At 31.0% G+C, this 21,591-nt stretch overlaps 3 protein-coding genes across 3 annotated transcripts in view; all 3 read left to right on the top strand.

Moving 5' to 3' along the window:
• LOC105617326 overlaps positions 1 to 5,646 on the top strand; it is a 6,126-nt gene extending 480 nt beyond the window's left edge. The window contains exons 2-3 of the mRNA XM_012198891.1: positions 1,805 to 4,895; positions 4,958 to 5,646. Of these exons, the coding sequence (XP_012054281.1) occupies positions 1,805 to 4,895; positions 4,958 to 5,646 (3,780 nt within the window). The remainder of the gene's footprint in view (positions 1 to 1,804; positions 4,896 to 4,957) is intronic.
• A 2,553-nt stretch (positions 5,647 to 8,199) lies between these two features.
• Positions 8,200 to 11,920, top strand: LOC105617325. The gene is made up of 4 exons (XM_012198890.1): positions 8,200 to 8,277; positions 8,964 to 10,275; positions 10,520 to 10,993; positions 11,334 to 11,920. Exons 1-4 carry the CDS (start codon positions 8,200 to 8,202, stop codon positions 11,918 to 11,920), a joined length of 2,451 nt encoding a protein of 816 aa, XP_012054280.1.
• Positions 11,921 to 13,174: 1,254 nt separating this feature from the next.
• LOC105617169 lies at positions 13,175 to 15,064 on the top strand. Its single transcript, XM_012198736.1, has 5 exons — positions 13,175 to 13,192; positions 13,649 to 13,876; positions 14,033 to 14,229; positions 14,364 to 14,601; positions 14,798 to 15,064. Exons 1-5 carry the CDS (start codon positions 13,175 to 13,177, stop codon positions 14,888 to 14,890), a joined length of 774 nt encoding a protein of 257 aa, XP_012054126.1. The 3' UTR covers positions 14,891 to 15,064.
• The last annotated feature ends 6,527 nt before the right edge of the window (positions 15,065 to 21,591 follow it).

The raw sequence follows: 21,591 nt of genomic DNA, 5'->3' as shown, positions 1-21,591 counted from the left end.
TCTCTCTCTCTCTCTCTCTCTCTCTCTCTCTCTCTCTCTCTCTCTCTCTCTCTCTCTCTTATTGTGATATATAGAGAAAAAAGAGCATGTAAAATATCTTATTTTAATTTCTCGATTTCTTTCCTTCAAGCAATTTATTTTTTGGAATTTTTTTTATTAGTGTCATATATTTTATAGATTTTTAATGACAAAGTTATATATATTATAAAATTTATAAAAAAATGAATTGCTATAAAAGGTACTTTGCATAAATAATACTTTGCATAAATATATATTAGTGTGGGAAAAAGTTCATGGCATTTTTTTAATGCCATCTATCGGGAAAAACGCCACGAAATTTTTTCCACACTTAATACAACATATATTCTTTTATATATTTACTTTATATATTTTACATTTAAATAGTTAAATTATTTTTTACTTCATTATTATGTTATATTAATATATACATTTTAAATTATATCGTCTTTGATTATTCTATAAAAATTTTATTTATAAAAATTTTTTTATAAAATGTATCGTATTAAATATGCAAGTTAAATATATTTTTCCAAATAATTTATATAAAAATTGCTATCTAAAGTTTGTAATAAATTAAAAACTATTAGAAGAATTACTTTTTTGTTGCACGTTTCTATCTTTATATACATATTGTTTAATATAATAGCAAAGAATAAAATGTAAAATTTGTATTATAAAAATGTTATTAATGCACACATATTACTTTTAAATGTTTTAATCAAATCTAATCGAGAGACACATAGAAAATTACTTTTAAATAAAGATGTGCATATTAACGACGTTATATTTCAATCGACAACTTCGACCGACTTGTTTAACGATAGGCATAAAGAATAATTTAAATTGGCACTGTTTTCTCCACAATTACTTTTCACCGACACTCTCTAAACGGATAAACTATAAGGTTAACTCTATCTGGATTACTGCATCTTATAGAGAAAAATCATTTATGTGATACAATTCCACTTCGAGCTTTGGAAATTTTTTTTACCGCTCAGAATTATTACATTAACAATGACATCAATATGAGAGTTATTGTCAAATAATAACTCAAATGACCATAAATCAGTGAGAAAGTTCAGATGAAGATTTGCTTCCTTGCACATCCAGTCCTTATTTCCATTGCACACGCATTTTACTTTTCCAGTCTGCTTTTCTTTTCTAGGTCATCTCCTTGAACGAAACGGCAATTAACACTGCTTACTATCATGAAGCGACTATCCAAACTTTGCAATGCATATCTGCTTTCTTTTTTAGCAAGACTTATAATTGATAATATATATAAAATGTATCTTCCAGATCTTTCTACAATAACTTGAGATTTTTTTATATTTATTAATTTATATTTATTATTATATTAATTTTTATATTAATTAATTTTATATTTATTAGATTAATTATTACCAAGAAGAAAAATTATATTATCATCTAGGCGCTCTCTATATTTATATATTATTACCAGCTTAATTATATTATAATTTTATCACGCAATGTCTTACAATAAAATTTTAATTTTAATTAATAAATTAATTCAGTTTTATAAAAATATGTTTTATAAAATTTTTTATTGTATTATCTCATGTATATTCTTTTAATTTTTATTTTATACGTTTTATTTTATATTTAATTTTATATGTCAAATGATATAAAAATGATATAATATTGTTATTTAAATTTACTAAATTTATTATTAATCATTTGATTACTTAGACAAACGATTTGAAAGTTGACTCTTAAGTTTCAATTACAGACACAATTTAATAGTATTTCGCAACTTTCGTAGGTGATATTGCTGTTCCTTGGCTGGCCACAAATAAGATGTTCAGAAAATGCTGACTTAAAGAGTGAAGAGATCTTCGACCAACTTGCAACTGCCTCGGAGACCGTGGTACACGCTATAAAACCGAATGAAGATTCAAAGGATTTTGAAGAACAATTCTCGAACATATCATCATCAACGGTACACTATGAAAATTCTAACGGCTTTGTCCCTATGGTACGATCCGTCTCGCCATCCGTCTTGTACGAACTCGACTCGTCACAGACCAATGATTACAAGGAGAGATCTAAAGAAAGCAACGTGACGAATGCCGTAAGTGCTCAAGATAGTTTCGATTCAAGGGTGAAAAAATTGGAAGAGGACTTAGCACACTCTTCCGAAGCGAGGATCTTCTTGAGTTTACCTGGAGCCCTGACGAATCGCAGATCTTTCGATTTGCAGAACGATAGGCTAAATGAATTCGAACTGCTGAAGGTGAACAACGACACCCCCGCGGTAGCTAATTACCAGGATTTTTACGAGAACGTGCACAGCATAGCGAACACTGAGACCGACAGTGAATCCGGTAAATCTTCGAGGCATCCGAACAACGAGAGAGAGAAGAGATTTGAGAACCACACTCGTAATTACGATTGGCAGTCGCAACAAAACAATGACGCGGATATTTATGCTCAATTCTATTTGTATAATAACGCTCAGGATGCAAAGAAAACTTTTTACGGGCAGGAGAAAGTTGTTGATAATTATCAGCAGCAGAATACTGCGAATTACAATGGACTGAGCGCGGCCAAGCAGAATGCAGAAGCGGCCCCGTCCTCATCAAGGACGAATTATGAGGTCAACGAACTCGCGCATAGCGGAACTTATGGCGATGCCGCGAAATTGTCGAGGACACGCCATAGATTCATGAAGCCGGTCATTGTCGCCGAGCCGAGTAATCATAAAATGGAAATACAGTTCAGTGGACAATTGAAAGACAGCGAATCTGATAATGATGAGAAAACTTTGAAAAACTCAGAATTTTCTAACTCACAGACTTACGATATTTACAACAATAGGCAGCGTAGTTATCAACGTACGGAAGACTCCGAAGAGGTCTCAGATGAGAACACGGATTACTCCGATTATATCGAACGGCTGAGATTGAGAGCGCAAAAAAATCGGAAACGTCCTGATTCCATTAGAAAACAACTCTCCAAAGAACATCGAGACATATTGAATGAAAGCGCGAATGAAGGTAAGTATAGCTCTACAAAATTAAAATCGCAACGGCACAGAACGAAGACGAATCCATGGCTCAATGATCCCAACACGAATCACCATGACGAGAGCGTCGAAGACATTCGACATGATTCCAGAATCACCAGTGCAAAAACGAAGAAAGTTCATGGATCGAAGAATATCAACACGTGGAGTCAGATATCTCCGAATCTCGAAGTCTCTCAGTCCAATGGAATAGAGTTGAATCAGCTGGAGAAGCCGAAATACATTGTTAATCTCGTGCCCGTAGCAAATTTCGACCACGCAACCGCGTTAGGTGGTAGCCAGGGTTTCGATATGTCCAACGCTATGCTGCAGAATCTCGCTACCGTCGCGCCGATTGCATTCAGCACGACAACGTCTCTCTTGAATACGCCTCAGCCTGTCCTTACTCAGAATTTGGCTGTATCGAAGAACCTGGTTTCTATGCCAGTACCCGATATCATCGTTGGCCAGAATACTTTCCAAAACCCCGTGCAGACGGTTCTGCACTCACATCCGAGCGGTCCAAATAAGATCGTAAATACTCTGAGAGCGACTTACGTTCCGAGTACTATGACACCTGTATTCGCTCTCACGCCGAGCTTGACCCCGGCGCTGCAGAGCTTGAATGTTCACGGTATGCAGGGCAATGTAACACCACAAACGACCTTCACTGTGTTGCCGCAGCCGAATATTCAGACGTATCCAAGTTTTCTACAGACGCCGCTGCAGGCAACTCAAATTCACGTGAATTCCCACGGATTGCAAGGTCAGAATTTGATAAATCATGGTAATTTACAGGTGCAGAGTGCGCCAGCAGTGCCCACTCTGCTATCCAGCCAAATAATGCCAGAAAATAGAGCCAACTTGGAAATGCAGAGCAAGAAGAACGTGTATCCCACTTCCGGCGGGAACTTTCTCGCCACCGCGAGCCTAGCTGTTGGCCAGAATGGACAAAAGCAGACGGCTAATGTTAACTCGTATTATGTTCAGGACCAGAATACGCAGCTAATTCCAATTCAACAGAATTTACAGGAACTGCAAGCTCAAATGAATAAGCAACTAGTGAAGGGTGGTAGACTGTCCAACATTGTGTTGCAGACCGCTGATAGTCACTCAAGTAATTTAAATATGCTGGGAGCAGCAGCGGCAAACGCTCATCTTCCGAATGTAGGTGCGAAGATCGTAGAGATCGTGAATCCAAACATTAAATCCAGTCCTCTCAATTTGAATGCTTATCAAGCGATGCATTATCCGACTACTGTTTTGACGACACCCATCCCAATTTTTAGTACAATCGCTTCAGCTACTCCGCAAACAATTCTGCACAATTACATGAACTCTCTGACAGAATCTGGAGCTAAACCTAAGCAAGTGGATCTCAAACTTGTGCAGTCTCAGGAACCAGTATTTAATCCTATCAATTTCGTCCCTAACGTTGACATTATCAAAAACCAAAATGCTCTTAACAATAAGTTGTCAACGAACGAACCCCTTCAGCCAGGTTTAAATCTGGTATCCGCCGTGCCCGGCGGGAACTTTTTTAAACCGCATTCAGGGCAAACCGAGTTGATCATGAAGCCGAAGCTTACGTCGGACTTGCAGAATTACGCTGAGGAAATGTTCAAAGAATCCTTGAAGACGATGTACAACTCGCAGAAGTGGAACAACGATAGAAGACCGGCAAATATTCCGATCCAGAATAATTCCGAAGCGAATGACTTAGCCAAACTAAAGCATGAATTGCAAAAGTTAAAATCTTCCTTAACGGAGTCCAAGTACAGAGACATTCTTGAAGCACATCAGAGCGAGAACAACATACACACAAGTGACGTACCCAACTCTTCAGGTGGTAAAAAAAATTTGATCCTCTATTGGAGACTTTGGAACATTTGTTAAAGACACGACCGGCAGGACCAATACATATCTATCATGGCGCCGTTAAACCTGGTCATAAACCTAAACTGGAAGATACAAACTTTGCTGCGAGTTCCAACAATGACGATAGCTATTTGGAATTTCTTACGCCACCCAGACCGGATGCATTTCGTTCAAAAGTTCCCTTCCACGATAAGCAGAAAAAACGAACTGGATCGAGGTTTAAGAATGGTCCAAGGAAATGGAGGTCAAATAAAGGATCCAATGGACTAGAAACATCTGCTAGTAATGTAGAAATGTATCTGGATGGACCGCATGCTTACGCACGTAAGCCGCCTAAAGATTTCGATACTGAAAACTTTGACTACGACTTTAGGCACCGGTCGTTTCTTAATTCTTATCCAACGTTCACCACATCGACACCTGAAAGCCTTGGTAAAATCTTAAGGGAAATGAAAAGTAATACAGAATACGATATCAATCATCCTAGAATGCACAATCTTCTTGGTATGTTAATGAAGAACAAACAGTTGCCAAATAGGGGCGCGCAGAACTATTTTCGCAATAAGAATCAATTAAGGCAATTCTTCGAAAGAGACAGGCATCGGTTACAGCAGCAATTCTATGCTAATACTTTTAGGGATTATATAGACAAGTCCGATATCATTTCGCAGCCTACTTCGGTTGCCAACGAGAATGTCTATTCGGCGAACGATACCGCATAAATTTGTAATCAAAAGTACAAGCAAGTCGTCGATCACACGATGCATTCGCTGGATCTGCGTATAAAATCTGTATACTGAGAAAAATTTTTGATTAAAAATGGACGAATCAGAAAATTCTGATCACATTAATCACATTAATTCTGATCAGAATTTTGATTATCTCACATAATTATAAATTCAAATTAAAAAATTCGATTTGTTCATTTTCAATCAGAATTCCAATTGATGTAATCAGATTCTTTTTGTAATTTCCAGTGTAAAGCGTGAAAAGACTCTAATTAATTAAATAGTACGTTTATCTTCCTGTTCGCTATAATGGACGATTTTCCGTCCGCTTTGCGCGGATCGGATTATCAAATGCAGCATAAGGTCAGATCGAATCGCTGTGCTGTTTGCACTAAGTGTTTAATTACAATAAATAAGTTTTATACGGAAAATGAAAAATTAATCGTATGCGTTCGCACAGAATGTTCGAGTCGAGGGGAAAGGAAATTCATCAGTCATCATTGTAAGCGCAGAAAAAAATACTGTATATACATATTAAATCAAAGAAATACATACGTCTTATAATTTGTATGGCTTTGTATGTCTGTGTTTTATATTCTGTTAAACTTATATCTATTTCCTCTTCTTATCGACTTTCTCTTTTCTCTTTCATCTATTCAAGGACGTGATCAATAACTACGCGATAAAAACTAAACACTTTTTCTGTACCAACGAAAAATGCAAAGAATTTTATAAAAGGTAAGTATTATAATAACGTTTTATTTTACTAAATATAATTATTTTACTAAATACAAATATAATTATATCTCTCTAATTAACATAAACACATTGTTTTCTGTTATTTATTTAAAATCTTTCACTTTTGATGATTTGAATAATCGTAATAAACATGTTAATAAAATGTAATAATTATGATAATATTTGTGATAAACACATTAATAAAATGTTCTTTAAGATAAAATATACATACTTGTAATAATGAATATACTCAATTCCAATATTTAAAATTATAAAAACTATTTTTAAAATAGTTTTCAGTAAAAATATCAACATTCTAAAAGCAAAATGTTTTTATGGTTGTAGTTAATATTTATAGCAGTTTTTTTTCGAGTTCTTCGCGACAAAGTCAGTATCAGGATTTTAATTTAGATTATAAAACTAAACTAATGAAAAAGTTTTATCCTCTAGGAATTGTTTTTCTTAAAAACTGAAAATATTTCTTTATAATTTATAACATTATTATATTTTTATAATTATTTATAACAATAAAATTAAAAAAAGAACGAGTGGTTAAAAATATTAAACGTTCAGTATTTTTGTGAAGTAAATAAATTATTTATTTATTTTTTATGAATATATTATTTTCGTCATATATTTGTGTTATTATCATTTAAGATTTAAATTCTTGAACACTATCTATTCTACATACAATATTAAATAATAAAAAAAAATGTCTTTTAAAAGTAAAAACAATCATAAATAATTATTATAATTTCAATGAATAATTGTTCTAATTTAAAACAATAATTTGTTTTATGTTATAAAATATTAAAATTGCTAGAAATATTTTTTTACTTTTAAAAAAATATTACATTTATAACTACGAAGTATAATAAGTATAGAGATGTAATTATAATTTTTTCCAATATTTTAAAATTAATTAATTAACAAGATAACCGATTAGAAATCAGAAATTAGTAATTGCATTTAGAACAATATTAAAATCATATTATCATATAAAAATTCATTATTTACAAAATATAAATTAGCAATATAGTGAAAATTTATATATTACATTCTTTCCACTTGATTGGCAATAATTCAACCATAAAACCAGAAGGAAGAGACGTTCACCTGACGGTATGTAACAATCATTAGCTTTAAGATTTACTCAATGGAGCCTATATACATAAATCCATTGGAGCATTTTTATTGTGCAACAGCCACTTTCTCGAAAATCCTGAGAATTATACAAAAATTAGCTTGGGAACTATATTAATTCACAAAATTATTATGCTAGTTATGCTCGCGCAAGTTTTCTCAGAATAACGGCGAATAAAAGAAATAATCATTCTGGTAAATGATACAGTTATTATTATTACCTCTACAAGATGTTCAATGAACATTAGAAATACGTATCTGTATAATTATACTGCAATTTTATATCATTATTCCATTTCCATTTAAATCTATGTAGCAAATATCTTATATTATAAATATTTCCTGTTATATGTTATTAACTAATTCAAGTTTTATTAAATATCAAATAGGAAATCGAATTTAACCACATCCGCAAATTTAGTATGAATCGTTCGTCTGATTTCTGGTTGCATTACAATTTACATGATGATAATATGAATATAACAAATCATAAAGAGAGAGAAATATAAGTTAATAAAAAGCTAGATCAATAGTTACGATCATGGCTTCACTGATCAGGGAGAAGCGAAGTAATTTGACTCGGTTTTTCTTGATACGCTTTTTACAAAGTTTAGGAAAGTCCAACCCATTCTGTTGTCTTGCATCAGTAAACGCCGAATATAAAAGATGAGAGAATGTCGTTTGCAATCAGTTAACATCGAACTTTGGTTTCTACTCGTACCGAACTGTACGAGTATCATGTTGGTACGTGCTTTTTTTCAGTTTCCCAATTATTTTAAATAACGTTTACCGCATGTTTATGTGTATCATAAGATTGTAAACAGTGATTTACTTCCAAAAGTGATTTAATTTCATGGATACGTTGTGCAATGAAATCGACTTTTATCATATACTTGTGATAATTGTGTATTAATAATGTCATTAATATTTCTGATTTATGATTAGGTCAAAAACATTGAAAAAAATTTCGGGGCCTATCTTTCCTACATTTATTTATAAAAAGAATAATTTTCCTAAATTATTTAAACATTTAGATATAAGATACAGATTAAATCTAAAAAAATAATTTTAGATTTAAATAATTATGTGGAACACTCAAATATAATGAGCAATGTTATAAAAAATTTTGGCGTTTTAATGACTATTTTGAGATATCATTTTATATCAATTATATTGCTAATCCAACAAAATTATTTTTAGATCTGTATCTAATTAAATTTTTAGATATTTAGCAAAACATGAAAAACATCGTTTTTTTTCATGTTTTTCAACCGTTTTCATTACACATATAATTTACACGAATATCAACTTAAACTTAAATTTCGTAAATTAATCAAACAAATTATTGTGCAATATTATATTTCCATTTTTATTAACACTTTTTCATATTAAATATAATTTAAAGCGCGTGTGCGCTGAATACATTCCAGATCGTAAACGTCATTCTCTTTACGTCTGCGATATGTTCCACCACAAAGGTCGTGACTTCGACGGGAGCTTCCGTCACGTCAGCAACGTCTACTAAATCGAAACACGTAGGTCCCACCCACAATATCTCTAATAATCAGGAGCAATCAAGAGGTATTCAAACTACACTAAGAATCCCGTCGCCTCAGGATATTAACTTGAGACTATCGCCTCATTATGGAAACGTCAAAGCATCAGTTATTCAGAGAGTGCCTTATACCGGGACGAATCATGGACCTGGTTCCCATGCATATGGCAGCGTGCCAAAGCAGCCGCTTTCCTACGTTGCTCCATCCATCCACCAGACAGAATCACATCGGAGCAATTCGTTGACTCCGTATTTTGGTATGTTGAATAATCCCGATGCTTACAAAGCTACAAGGAGTATCGAGAAACCGCTGGACGCGTCCAAATCAATTGTGTCGCAGTCACATCAAAAACTGCAGGGCATCTATTCACCTAACTACAATGCGTTCTATCAGGAAAAACCAATTGAATTATCCAGCTTTTCCGATTTCGAATATTCCCCGCTCGCCAATATCGGCAAGCTTATCCCCCAAGGCATTTCTTCTCCTACTGTCCAGGCGCCAGTGTATAAAATGAGTTATTCACTGCCAAAAATTACCGATTACGCGCATGTGTACGCATCGAGCATTCCAACTGCGTCAAGCATTACTCCGTCATCGGATAAAATAACCCAAAGCCCTAGGCAAAAAGATGAAGCCACTGTAGACATGAACGGCAAAAAGATCTCAGTCCCAATCATTCAACTTCAGAGCAATTTAGATCTCTCGGAAGGTTTGCCCACTTTCGAGAATCAGCCGTTTTTACTAAGCTCGAACTATCCAATTGAATCAGATGTGGGATTTAAATTTGCAGCTGGGCCAAAATTGAACTTAGCACTTCAATCAAGTAACATTTCGCCGTTTTCTTCGCCTCTATCGAGTTTTCAGGGTCAAGTTATACCAATTCAGACGACCAATGGTAGCCCACAATTTCCGCAGTACAAAGGTGCCAGTATAGAAGCTTACCCTGTTACGAATAATGTTCCTAAAGTGCAAGGCAATTACGAATCCCTTTATAATCAACCACAATTGCATTTTGACAAGGAGCGTAATGACAATGTGCAGACTGTTAATGTGCGACAAAATATCGCTCATCCTTCTGTCGGAACGCAAGGCATTCTGAATGATGCAGAAATTATCAATACGAAAAATCCAGAGCCACATACACCCCAACCTGATGATGATGACGATGAAACTAGAGATGATGAAAGTGTGTATTATCTTCTAATTTGTGTATTCAAAGTAAAAAAATTTAATTAAAATATTAATTTATGTGATATATTAAAAAGTGACATATTTTTAATTTTTCTAAAATGAATATTAAAATGAATATTAAAAATTATTTATATCAATATACTGCAGATATTTTGATAATAAACTGAAGTTTTTATTAAATTCTAATTTGAAATAATAAAACAAGCTTAAAATATTTATACTAGAAATATTATTTCTAGGATACCAAAATTCGGATAAGGAGTATGATGGCAGTTCCGAAGAGGATGATGTTGAGCGTCAATCAGGAAAACATTTCAAAGCGTCACCAATGGAAAGTGACTTCAAGCCTTCAACGTCTTATCCTTTCAAAGAGTACGACGAGAAATTTGGAAAGCATAGAACATACTCTGACGATGACTTTGAGGATAAACCATTTTCCAGCTATAAGAATTATTCATCAGACGATGACGAAGAAGAAGAAGACTCACCATCAGAAAATCGTGAATACATTGAATCCTCAAAACCATCGCATGACTCGTTCGAAGAGGAGGATGAGGAAGAGGAGGATGAAGAAGAAAGCCGTAAACAGGAAAAACGCAAGGAAACCAATGAAGATTCTTCCGAAGTACAACCTCCAAGACAATCCAAGTACTACCAGAAAGATTTTGAGCAAGAATTCGAAGAATCTTATAAAGAAGAGCTACCAAAAGAAGGTATGTAGAAACTGACAAATTATGTGTATTGTATATACATATACTGTCTAGAATTTACATTAGTTTTACCTAAATTAATAAATATTAGTTTTATCTAAAATTTGTCAACAAGCGTTATGTATTGTATATTGTTGAATTTTGTTTAATAATTTTATCTCTGAAAAGAACTTTAAAATAATAAACTCTTTTAATTTTAAAATAATATGATATTATATAAACACAAAATAAGCAGGAAATAAGTTATTTTTGATCTATAGAGATTTTTACATAAAACTATATTTTTATTAATTGAAGTAATAAATCAATAATGAAAATATTAAATTAATATTTTTAATTACAGAATACGTGCATGTGAAAGAAGTGCCAGAAATAGACAGTTATATTGATTCGAGTTCTTCTAAACGGCAACAAAGAAATAAATCTCGCGTAAAGCAAGAACAATCCAAAGAGTTGAAGAGTCAAGAATCCCGTAATTCCCGAAAAAATCGTAAGGTACCAAAGACGGATTATAGAGACAGCACCGCTTATGGTTCTGACATATCCACTAAAACGTCGCCTAAAGTGATCTACGAGGAGTTTTTTGGATACAAACAACCCAAGATTGAAAAATATTCTAAACACGCAAAAACTGAGAAGTTCTCATTCACTAAGAAATCACCGAAGAAAAATGATTATCTTCGTACTGCTAAGTATTATAAAAATCCCAAGACTGAAAGCGAACACAGCTCCGAAGACAAAGATTCGAATTCTTCCGTGAATGACTGGAAATTGAAGAAAAATTCATCTAAGAAAACAGTTCTTAAATCGAATGTAAAACAATTGTCAGATTCTGATGACGGAGCTTCTTTTTATGAACCAAGTATATTGAGCGGCCGAGTGCGTTCTCCCACAAATGCAGAAATTTTTCGTGATCTGACGGGAATTTGAACAATTGAGTAAATATTAAGTTAAGAAACATATTATGTGTGCATATTCTCAAATTCCCAAATTCCCTCGTAAAATCTTGTATCGATATTATGTGTACGAAAATCTGAATTTTTTTCTACAGCTTTCTTAGAAAAAAGTAAGAATGCACATTTACGTTCGTTATTGTTACATCCTATTTTTATTATCTATTATGTAATTATCAAATAACACACAATAGATTTCACATATTATTTAAGTTTTTCTGTTTTCTTATTATTTACACTGTTATAATATATAGATAATTATTATATCTGATATTAGAAATTATATCACAAATATTTTTATTTTTGACAATATATATTACAAATTTATTTCAAAAAGATAAGATAATAACTTTATAAAGAGAACTCAAATTTCTTATATCAAACAAATAATGCTAAAAATATAATTTAATGTATGTATAAAAATTTAATAAAAATTATAAATATAAGTTTAATCATATTGTTATCATATTTTATAATATGTATATGATATGTGTGTGTGGGTATTATATCAAATTATTAATTTCTTTGTATTTTATTATACAAGTGATTAATTTTTTTCATTTTACTATCCCATATTATAATTACATCATTCAAGTGCAACGTGTTTTTGTTTTAACTTGGTTGTAATATTTATCCCATGAATGTAATATTATTATTAGATTATTTATATTAATATCTATAAAATTGATATTTAATTGTAATTAGTTCGTTAAAGAATTAATAATTAATTTTCTTAATTTTCATTATATCGATTTTATTTATATTTTATTTCATAACTATCTTATATAGAATCATATATAATCATATATAACCATACAAAACAATACACACGTATAAACAATATCACCTCATCAAGAGATCGAATGTCCTCTCAATCTATTAAATTTATTTGTCTACGTTAAAGCGGAAGTACTTGGTACGTACTCACAACTAGTTAACTACTTCCTGAATTCGAAGACGAGATATGATCTTTGTCCATCGATTTCTAAGACATAAGTGGATTCGTGTGCAGTGATTGTATAGCATACGCCTTCCAGAAAATCGTCATTAGACAATAAAGGCCTATAATTCTGTTTGTGATACATGGGCTTTTACGGACACCTTTAATAGTTTTAATTAATTCTATGATTATCCCGGAGGCGCTATAGCATTCTTCCTCGTATCACGAGTTGTATATATACCAGAGGCCCACCAGTGAGAATTCAGTATCATCAGCAATATTTCTCGCAAAATGAAGATCATCGTAACGGTAACTCAAGCACATCTATATTTTATCAGATTTACAAATTCTATGAATAAGATTTTTTTATATCGTAACAAATAAAAAATTTATATTTTCAAAATTAACACATAGAAAGAATAATTTTATTAAAGTAAAAATTAGTTAGATAAAGATCTGAAAATAAATTTATTGAATTATCAAAACATTACATAGAAATTTCAAACATTACTGCAAAAAGTTTTGATATCTAGCAACTAACTTTAATGTCCTACATAATTATTTTGATGATCCAACAAAAAATTATATTCAGATTTAGCTACATTTTTTGGCTACTTTAGCAAAACCGTTCTTTAATTCTATTATATTGTGCAAATATTGAAAAGAATTCTAAAACTTCACAGAATCTAAGACAAAAACAGTGAACAAATCTTTTCTAACTTATATTTTCATCGATAAGAATAAGTATTTATTGATTGATTGCAGATCGTACTTCTGTCCGCTATTGCGACCGTGGTGGAGCTGAAATCGGAATCAAAGAAAAACAAGCGCGGAGTAGCATTTTTCGGATCGCCTGATTTCTTTGGGTTCGTGCCAGCCTTCGCTCCTTCGTGGGCTCCGAATTTTGCGACTTCGGCCTGGAATCCACCGACGTCTCCGGACATAGCGCTCACACAGGTCGAAGTTCAAGCTACGCACGACGTGGCACTTCAGGTACGCACATTTATTTTACGCACTTCGTGTTACATCGCGCGTACTATACAGATTTCTATAGAAGTTTATGGTGTATACATATAGAAGTTACATAGAAATCTGTATCTTTATATCATACGTAAAATTTATGGAATATATTCGCTATCAATTTAACAGGCGTTGAAGGATCCGGCACCCGGTACGCCCAGCATCGCGTATCCACCCGAAGTTTTAAAAGCGATTCAACAAGCAAAAGAGGCAAACAACAACGTTGCCGTAGCTCAGCATAAAGTTGCGGAAGCGAAACAAGCCGCGCTGATTCAGCAGAAAATTGCATTGGCAAAGGAAGCAGCGGCAAGGGAAGCTGCCGCGAGGTATACAAATAATTAATTCACTCTGGTTTTTCGTCATTACATCTAATGTTCTACTGCAGACTGCCACGTGACATTCACTATCTTTCTATCTATCTTTTTTACATTGCGCATTTATAACTTTCCACTTTATGTAGATCGCATGAAATTTCACAACATGCTGAGACCGAAGCTAAAGCCAGCGCCCGACAGCTCGTGGCATTACAACAGAGATTAGCAACCCTAAAGGATACTGTGGCAGCTGCACAGAGAGTAGCAGCAGCAAGAGAAGCCGCCGCAGCTGCAGCAATCCAAAGAAATGCAGCTAACACTGCCGCAGAATTACGAAAGCAGGATGTTGATAAGCAAATTAATCAGAGTGAGCAGGAAGCTAAGGTATTATCAAAACTTTTTATTATATTTCTCTATAAAATAAAACAGTTATTTTCACGAATATTGTTAATAATATTAATTATTAATATGACATGAATCTTACTTAAAAATTGTTATCATTTTTATTATATTAATTGTTATAAGCTCCTGACGTCAATTTATTTTTAATGTGTATTTTATGTGCATTTAATCTAAATAGGAAAAAGATATAATAGCTGCGAAAGAAAATGCAATAGCAGCTGCAGTTCAGCATGCGAGTTTACAGAAACCTGCTCATCATCCTTGGGTTTAAGAACTGTTTCGTGACATTATATATATTTTATATATGTATATCAATATAACAGCATATATTATACATTTGGTGATGGTTACATAAAAGGGCATTTAGATAGTATGTTATAATATAATTTAATAATTATTATATGTAAAGATCGTTTCATCAATAAAGTTATATACAGTTTTATTTTGTGAATTTTCTGTCATTTTTTTATTTTCTGTTATTTTATATTTTTTTTATAATCATTTATTTAATATATAGATAATAACATAATTTATATGTAGATCTAGAAAATATTTTTATTCCCTCAAAAAAGACTTTTATTTTTATCTACATAATATATATTAAGTATTCTTACTTTTATTATGAAATATTAATGTTTATTATATTTGACAATACCATACTGTATATATTATACAATTATTTTGTTTAGCATATTGAACAATAATCTTCCTAATTCGTTTTAAACCAAAATATAAATATGTCGTTATTTTTTAAAATTTCATTACAAATCAAAATTATTGTAAAACATAAATTAATCTACAAGGACCCCTTATTATTCAAAAGAAATTTGGAGATGACAGGAGTCCGGCACGGTAGTCGTTGTACAAATAATATACAAATATAATACAAAATTTTTTATTACAATAACGCGCTTATATTTTTCGGCTCATTTTTGAGCCCTCTTCAGAGACATAAATCACTTTTATAGATGCAATAATACATAATAACTATTTTGCCAGTAGTGAGCTCTCTTTACTATACAAATTTTGCAAGCCAAATATCTTCACCGTGTTGTCGCTCGAACAAGTAGCTAACTTTAAATCGTAATAATTCATTTCTGCATTGTAAATCATGTCCTCGTAATCGGTATCGATGGTATTTAAAACGGACATCATTTTGAAAGTTAATTAAAGCAAACGAAATTTTAATAGCGAAATTTATGCGAAGAAATCAGAAAAAAGGCGGTCGCGAATACGGTACAGATTATGAGTAGTTATTTGATGCATGCTGTCATTTATGTAAAAGCATTTTACAGATAAACTTTAACTAAATTCATCATCACGATAACATTATTAAAATATAAAGCATTTTGGTAAAAATTATCTAAATCAACAAAAATCAAAATTTGTTAAATATAATCTCATAATATCTGCCCATATTTTATCAAAACACACACACACACACACACACACACACACACACGCGCGCGCACGCATATCAATTAATAATTAATCAATTAATAATTAAAAATTAATAATTAATCCTAATAATTTATTCTAGAATAATGAGATGTCCAATACTTAAAAATGATTTTTAAAATAACAGTTAGAAAATTAAATATACACATTTTCGTAACCATATTTTTGTTAAAGCAATCATAAAAAATAAAAAATTATTTGTATAAAACTGAAATTTATTTATTTTCATAATTTGAATTTAAACAAATAATTATTGTACATATTAATTATGCAATGCTAAATTCCTATTGTCATTAAAATAGTCTATATTATTAACATTATTACTAGTGAGAGAATATTTAATAAAATTAAAAAAACGACGAAAATTGTACCCTAAAATACACCATTAAATTAATTTCACAACTTGATTTTAAAATATATAGCAATTGTCATTGAATCATCATTGGTAAAATTATTACTTTCAGAAACTGACGAGAAAATTCGGGATTAATTCCTATACAAAAATCTCGAACGGAACATCAAACTAGATTTTATAAATGGACTTTACAGAAAGCGACAAAGATTAATTCTTCATGATAAGAATAATTACGAACTTACTTTCCATCGATACAAATTACGTATTTATAGGCATACATCTTACGCGAGAGACAGCGATGAAGTCTTTGTATATAATAAATCAATTACTAAGATATACTTGTAATTTTGTAATGTTAAAAATATAAGTGTCAAAAAGCAAACAAGAGGTTAATATTTAACTTCAATGCCTCAGTCAAAGCTTCAATCTTTACTGACTCATTAATAAATTTGTTTACTAAATACAAAGAAAGATTGATGATTATTCTAAACATCAAATTTTTAATTTTAAAAGTCACTCAAAATTTTTGATATTTAAAATAAAATTCAAATTAAAAAAAGTTTTAAAATTAAATATTTACCAAATTTGTTATTGATTTAACAATTTTGTTATATTTCGTCGATTTCGTGTAATTTTCAATGAAGTAACAATAAATTTGCTATAATACAATTTACTACAAGATAAATGCTACATGTATTGAATAGATACATTCAATCCGAATATAAACATTCCAATAAATGTATAATTTATTAATAATTATTGCGCAAATTACAAAAGTAAACATGATGGCATTTTCCTGGACATAGAGTTTACATAAATTTTATATTACCTAATGTTATCATATCTGTATATATTTATTTATACTTAAGATATACTTAAAACAGAAATAAGTGCTGCCATCAAGAAATTCAAGAATGGAAAAGCATCCGGACTGAACGATATTGTCTCAAAAATGTTAAAAGTTACAAGTCAATTAGGAATTGATATGCTACATGCTATTATTCACAGTAACATATGGCATTCAGGAAAATGACTGGATAAAATCTGTATTTATACCAATACAAGAAGAGAGCGAAAAAACCAAAAGCTACTACAGCAATTACTGTCGTCCTAATCTCACATGCAAGCAAGATGCTGTTATGGATTATTAAAAAGGCTTAAAACATGCATTCATCCACAAATATCGGAAAAACAGGCTAAATTTATGCCTGGCAGAGACACAAGGGAATAAATCCTAAACATTTGTCAAATTATTGAAAAATTGAGGGAATTCAATGCATAGAGATATCTTTACTGTTTTTTACCAAAAGACTTTCACTATGTGAGCGAGAGAAATTCTGGTATCATGATAATACTCGGTGTCCCCCCACATCTTCTAAATCTAATCGTAATCTCTACATATCCAATGAACTAAAGTCAGAATAAACAAGTCAGAATAAAAAGCGGACTGATGCTCATTTCTACTAAAATAGATTAATTTTAATCTCGTTTCAATTTTCTCTTTGTCTTTTTCTAATTAGAAAAAGACGAAGAGTAAGTTGAACGAAGAGTAAGTTGGGATTAAAGTTAATCTACATTTGCATTGGTGGAAAGGAGCATGAATTCTATAAAGTCAGGAGTAAGACAGGAATCATATAACCAATCCTGTCCAATATCTACGAAGAGTGGATAGTGCGCGAGGTCACAGATAGGATAAGAGTGTCTCCATAAATGGAAGAAAGATATTCAACCTGAGATACATAGACGATACCATTACTGGTTGTCTTGGAAAACGAAATGGTAGAATTGTTGAAGAAAATGGAGAAGACAAGTAAAAAGTATAGCATCAAAATAAATGCGTCAAAGAGTAAAATACTGATCGTCGACAGAGCAAATGAAAAGGGAAATCAACATGACAAGAAGATTAACGGGATTGAAATCGGGATTAGGAACCTAATATACCTCGGGGTCCGAATAATTAACACTGGCGATTGTGAAAGCGAAATTCGATGTAGAATTACACTTGTTAAAACTGCAATACTCAAATTAACGCGCATATGGAAGGATAGAGGAATATCAAGATACATCAAGACAACTCATTCGATCTCTGGTTTTCCCCATAATCACATACATCTCAGAAAATTGGACCATAAAGACAGTAGACAGACGGCGCAATGACGCTTTCGAGATGTTGTACTGGAGGAGAATGCTGAGGTGTCATGGATGAAAAGGGTGTCATGGATGAAAAGGGTGTCATGGATGAAAAGGGTGTCATGAATGCTTCAATCCTAACAAAGCTCAGTCTCAAGGAGAGGTTAAATGTAAACATCACAATAAAACCTTATTAAAATATTTGGACCACATCATGCTACGAGGAAACGACGCTCTTATAATAAATATGGTCCAGGATAAGATCAAGAGAAGAAGACTAAAGGGCCGGTACATTAATTAAATAAAAAGGGAGGTTAACTAATTCTGCAATATGTGATTGCACGTACCAAAGATAGAGATCTATGGAAAGACATAATAAATAATTGTCCATCATAGATGCTGTCACGATGCCCGGATTCGGGCGTACCGAAAAAGAATACATTTATTTATATAAAAATTAATTACAATATTAACGTGTTATACACTTAAGTATAGAATTTTATAAGAAATTAAGTTCAGTTTTCAGGGGAGCTGAATTCAATGAAATTCAAAATTATATATAATTAAGTTTTATTTTTATTTGATAATTGGAACGGCAAAGATATAATTAAAGTTTAAAATTAATTTAAAATTTTATTTAATTTTTAATCTCTTGTTTCTAATTATCAAGTATGTACATATGTCTACGTATTTTTACCTACATGTCACAGTTAGATATATTATGTAATATCTTTTAGTTTTATTATATTTATTTTTTTATTTTTAAAATAAAATTTAATTACATCGCGAAATTTATTTAAATCATTTTATTTGTAATAATTTAATTTTTTAATTTAAAATGATTGTGTTCATCCCTACCTATTCATGTTTGTCCTACCTACCCGTATTTTCATTTATTCATGCCTATTCGCGTATCCTATCTCCACACGTATATTCCTACCTACATTACTTCATGTGTAATAATATCACGAATATAATACGTTAATAACTGTTCAGCAGAGAAAACAGCTTTGTAAAATTCTTCCATATGATTTGTTCTTGCTTTTGAATCCTTATGAATTTAAATATATAAGTCAATCATATTGAAGAATTTTACAACAATTACAAAGTTGCTTTCTGAACGCAGTAGCTAATGTCTAACCATGTCCTATCGCGTACTAATAAATTCAACGGAATAACCTAATCGCGATTACATTAAATAAATGAATAATAAATAAATTAAAACAGACTTTCAGTCTTTAAAATATAAAAGAATTAACAAATAATGGGGCTAACAAAAGTCAGCGCGAATAATCAAGCGCAAATTTTGTAAATTATTAATCATTAGCCCTATGGTTTGTTGTTATTTTTGTATTTTAAATAAACAATTAAAAAATATATGAGAACTCGGAATTTGCGAGCATGTTACCCTCCCGAATCAGTTTATCTTCACACATATACTCAGTGAGAAATGACAATGGAATCGATGTCCATTGTCATTTCTCATTGAATAATTTTGAAAAACTTAGATTGGTTACACACCAACTTACTTCGTACAGATCCTCTTCTTTCTTCTGACCAGATTGAACTCACCTTTCATTGCTGGCCAATATTCTGGCTTCATATATCAGAAATAGATATATATATCAGAAAAAGATACAATAAGGAAAAATCCTTCCTTTTATTGTCGACTATTAATATCGCCGGCAATAAGCGTAAAATTTTATATGCGCGAAACACGAACGCGTCGCGATGGGACCATCATATTAATAAACTTAACTAAATATTAATAAATGAAAAATTATCAATAATAATAATAATAATAATTCCATTAATATACGAATAAATGTCGCGTATTTGAAATGAAAGATATAAATATTCGAAAATAAATTTAAATTTAACAATTACAATAACAAATTACAAATCTTAAGTCAACAATATTTAGATTTCAAAAGTCTCGAATATTATGAAATTAGAATAAATTTATTAATATAAATATTACTGTATAAAGAACAAAAGTTTAATTTAAAAATAAAATGAGAATTATTAAATTGATTACCATTCGATAAAATTTAAGGCCCATCACGTATATTTTTAACGATTCGAATGATTCGTTACTGAATCTCATCTCAAAGCATGCGAAGATGAAAAATTCAGATGAATGATGCAAGATTCAAAAGGAATAATTTTCCCTCACATGCACACAGAAAAATACGCAAGTAATAATTACTCTATGCAAGTAATGATAACTTATTTCAAGTATTTCATTATATCAGCAAATGTATCATTTTCATCCGAAGCATTAAATTTATTCAAAATGTGTTCTGAATTCTAGCAAATTTAATATTTCAATCAAGTTAATTTAATTAAAACAAACTGAATATGCTTATTATGGAAAATTCATTTCTTCAATTAATTTCATAATATTCTTGTTTTAAATACATAATGAGTTTAAATACACAATGAGTTTTTCTAAAATTTTGTAATAAGTATATTTTTGTAATAAGTATATTTTAAGATTATTAAGAAAACATTCTTTGTTAAAAAACCGTTACTAAAGAAAGAAAATTGATATTTTTTTGTGTGCATCAATAAATATATATCTTTATATTTTATAAATTATTAGAATCATTTTTTGTATAACTTATTTTTTCAAAATTAAGTATTTTAAGTGACACAAAATTTTGGACGCAATTTTAAAATAATTATAAGATCAAATTTTTCTATTTCTTGACAAAACGTATAATAGATCATGTTTCTATTTTAACTGGTATAAAATCCAGTTATTACGTATGGATAAGTTATAAAAGCTTAGACTAAAGTCGATGCATTGAGATAAATAGCAAAAATTAATAATCGTAAAATGTCTTTTATAAAAAAGCGAGATTAATAAATTGACAAATGCGTTACATTAAAATATTTGTAATTTTATTAATAACAAATAAGTGTATGCAAATAAACAATACAAGAAATATCTTCGAAAACAGTATATATATATATATATATATATTACGTTTTATTTACTTTCTTCTACACCTAATTAAATTAAA

This window comes from Atta cephalotes (assembly GCF_000143395.1).
Source record: "Atta cephalotes unplaced genomic scaffold scaffold00012, whole genome shotgun sequence".
Lineage (NCBI taxonomy): Eukaryota > Metazoa > Arthropoda > Insecta > Hymenoptera > Formicidae > Atta > Atta cephalotes.
This window is presented reverse-complemented; position numbering and strand designations above follow the sequence as displayed.

Coding starts and splice junctions, on each gene's coding strand:
- LOC105617169 (XM_012198736.1), top strand. Junction 14,230..14,363: donor GCAAGGGAAGCTGCCGCGAG/GTATACAAATAA, acceptor CACTTTATGTAG/ATCGCATGAAATTTCACAAC. Junction 14,602..14,797: donor AGAGTGAGCAGGAAGCTAAG/GTATTATCAAAA, acceptor TAATCTAAATAG/GAAAAAGATATAATAGCTGC.
- LOC105617325 (XM_012198890.1), top strand. CDS start 8,200: ATGAGAGAATGTCGTTTGCAATCAGTTAACATCGAACTTTGGTTTCTA. Junction 10,276..10,519: donor TGAAACTAGAGATGATGAAA/GTGTGTATTATC, acceptor TATTATTTCTAG/GATACCAAAATTCGGATAAG. Junction 10,994..11,333: donor AGAAGAGCTACCAAAAGAAG/GTATGTAGAAAC, acceptor TTTTAATTACAG/AATACGTGCATGTGAAAGAA.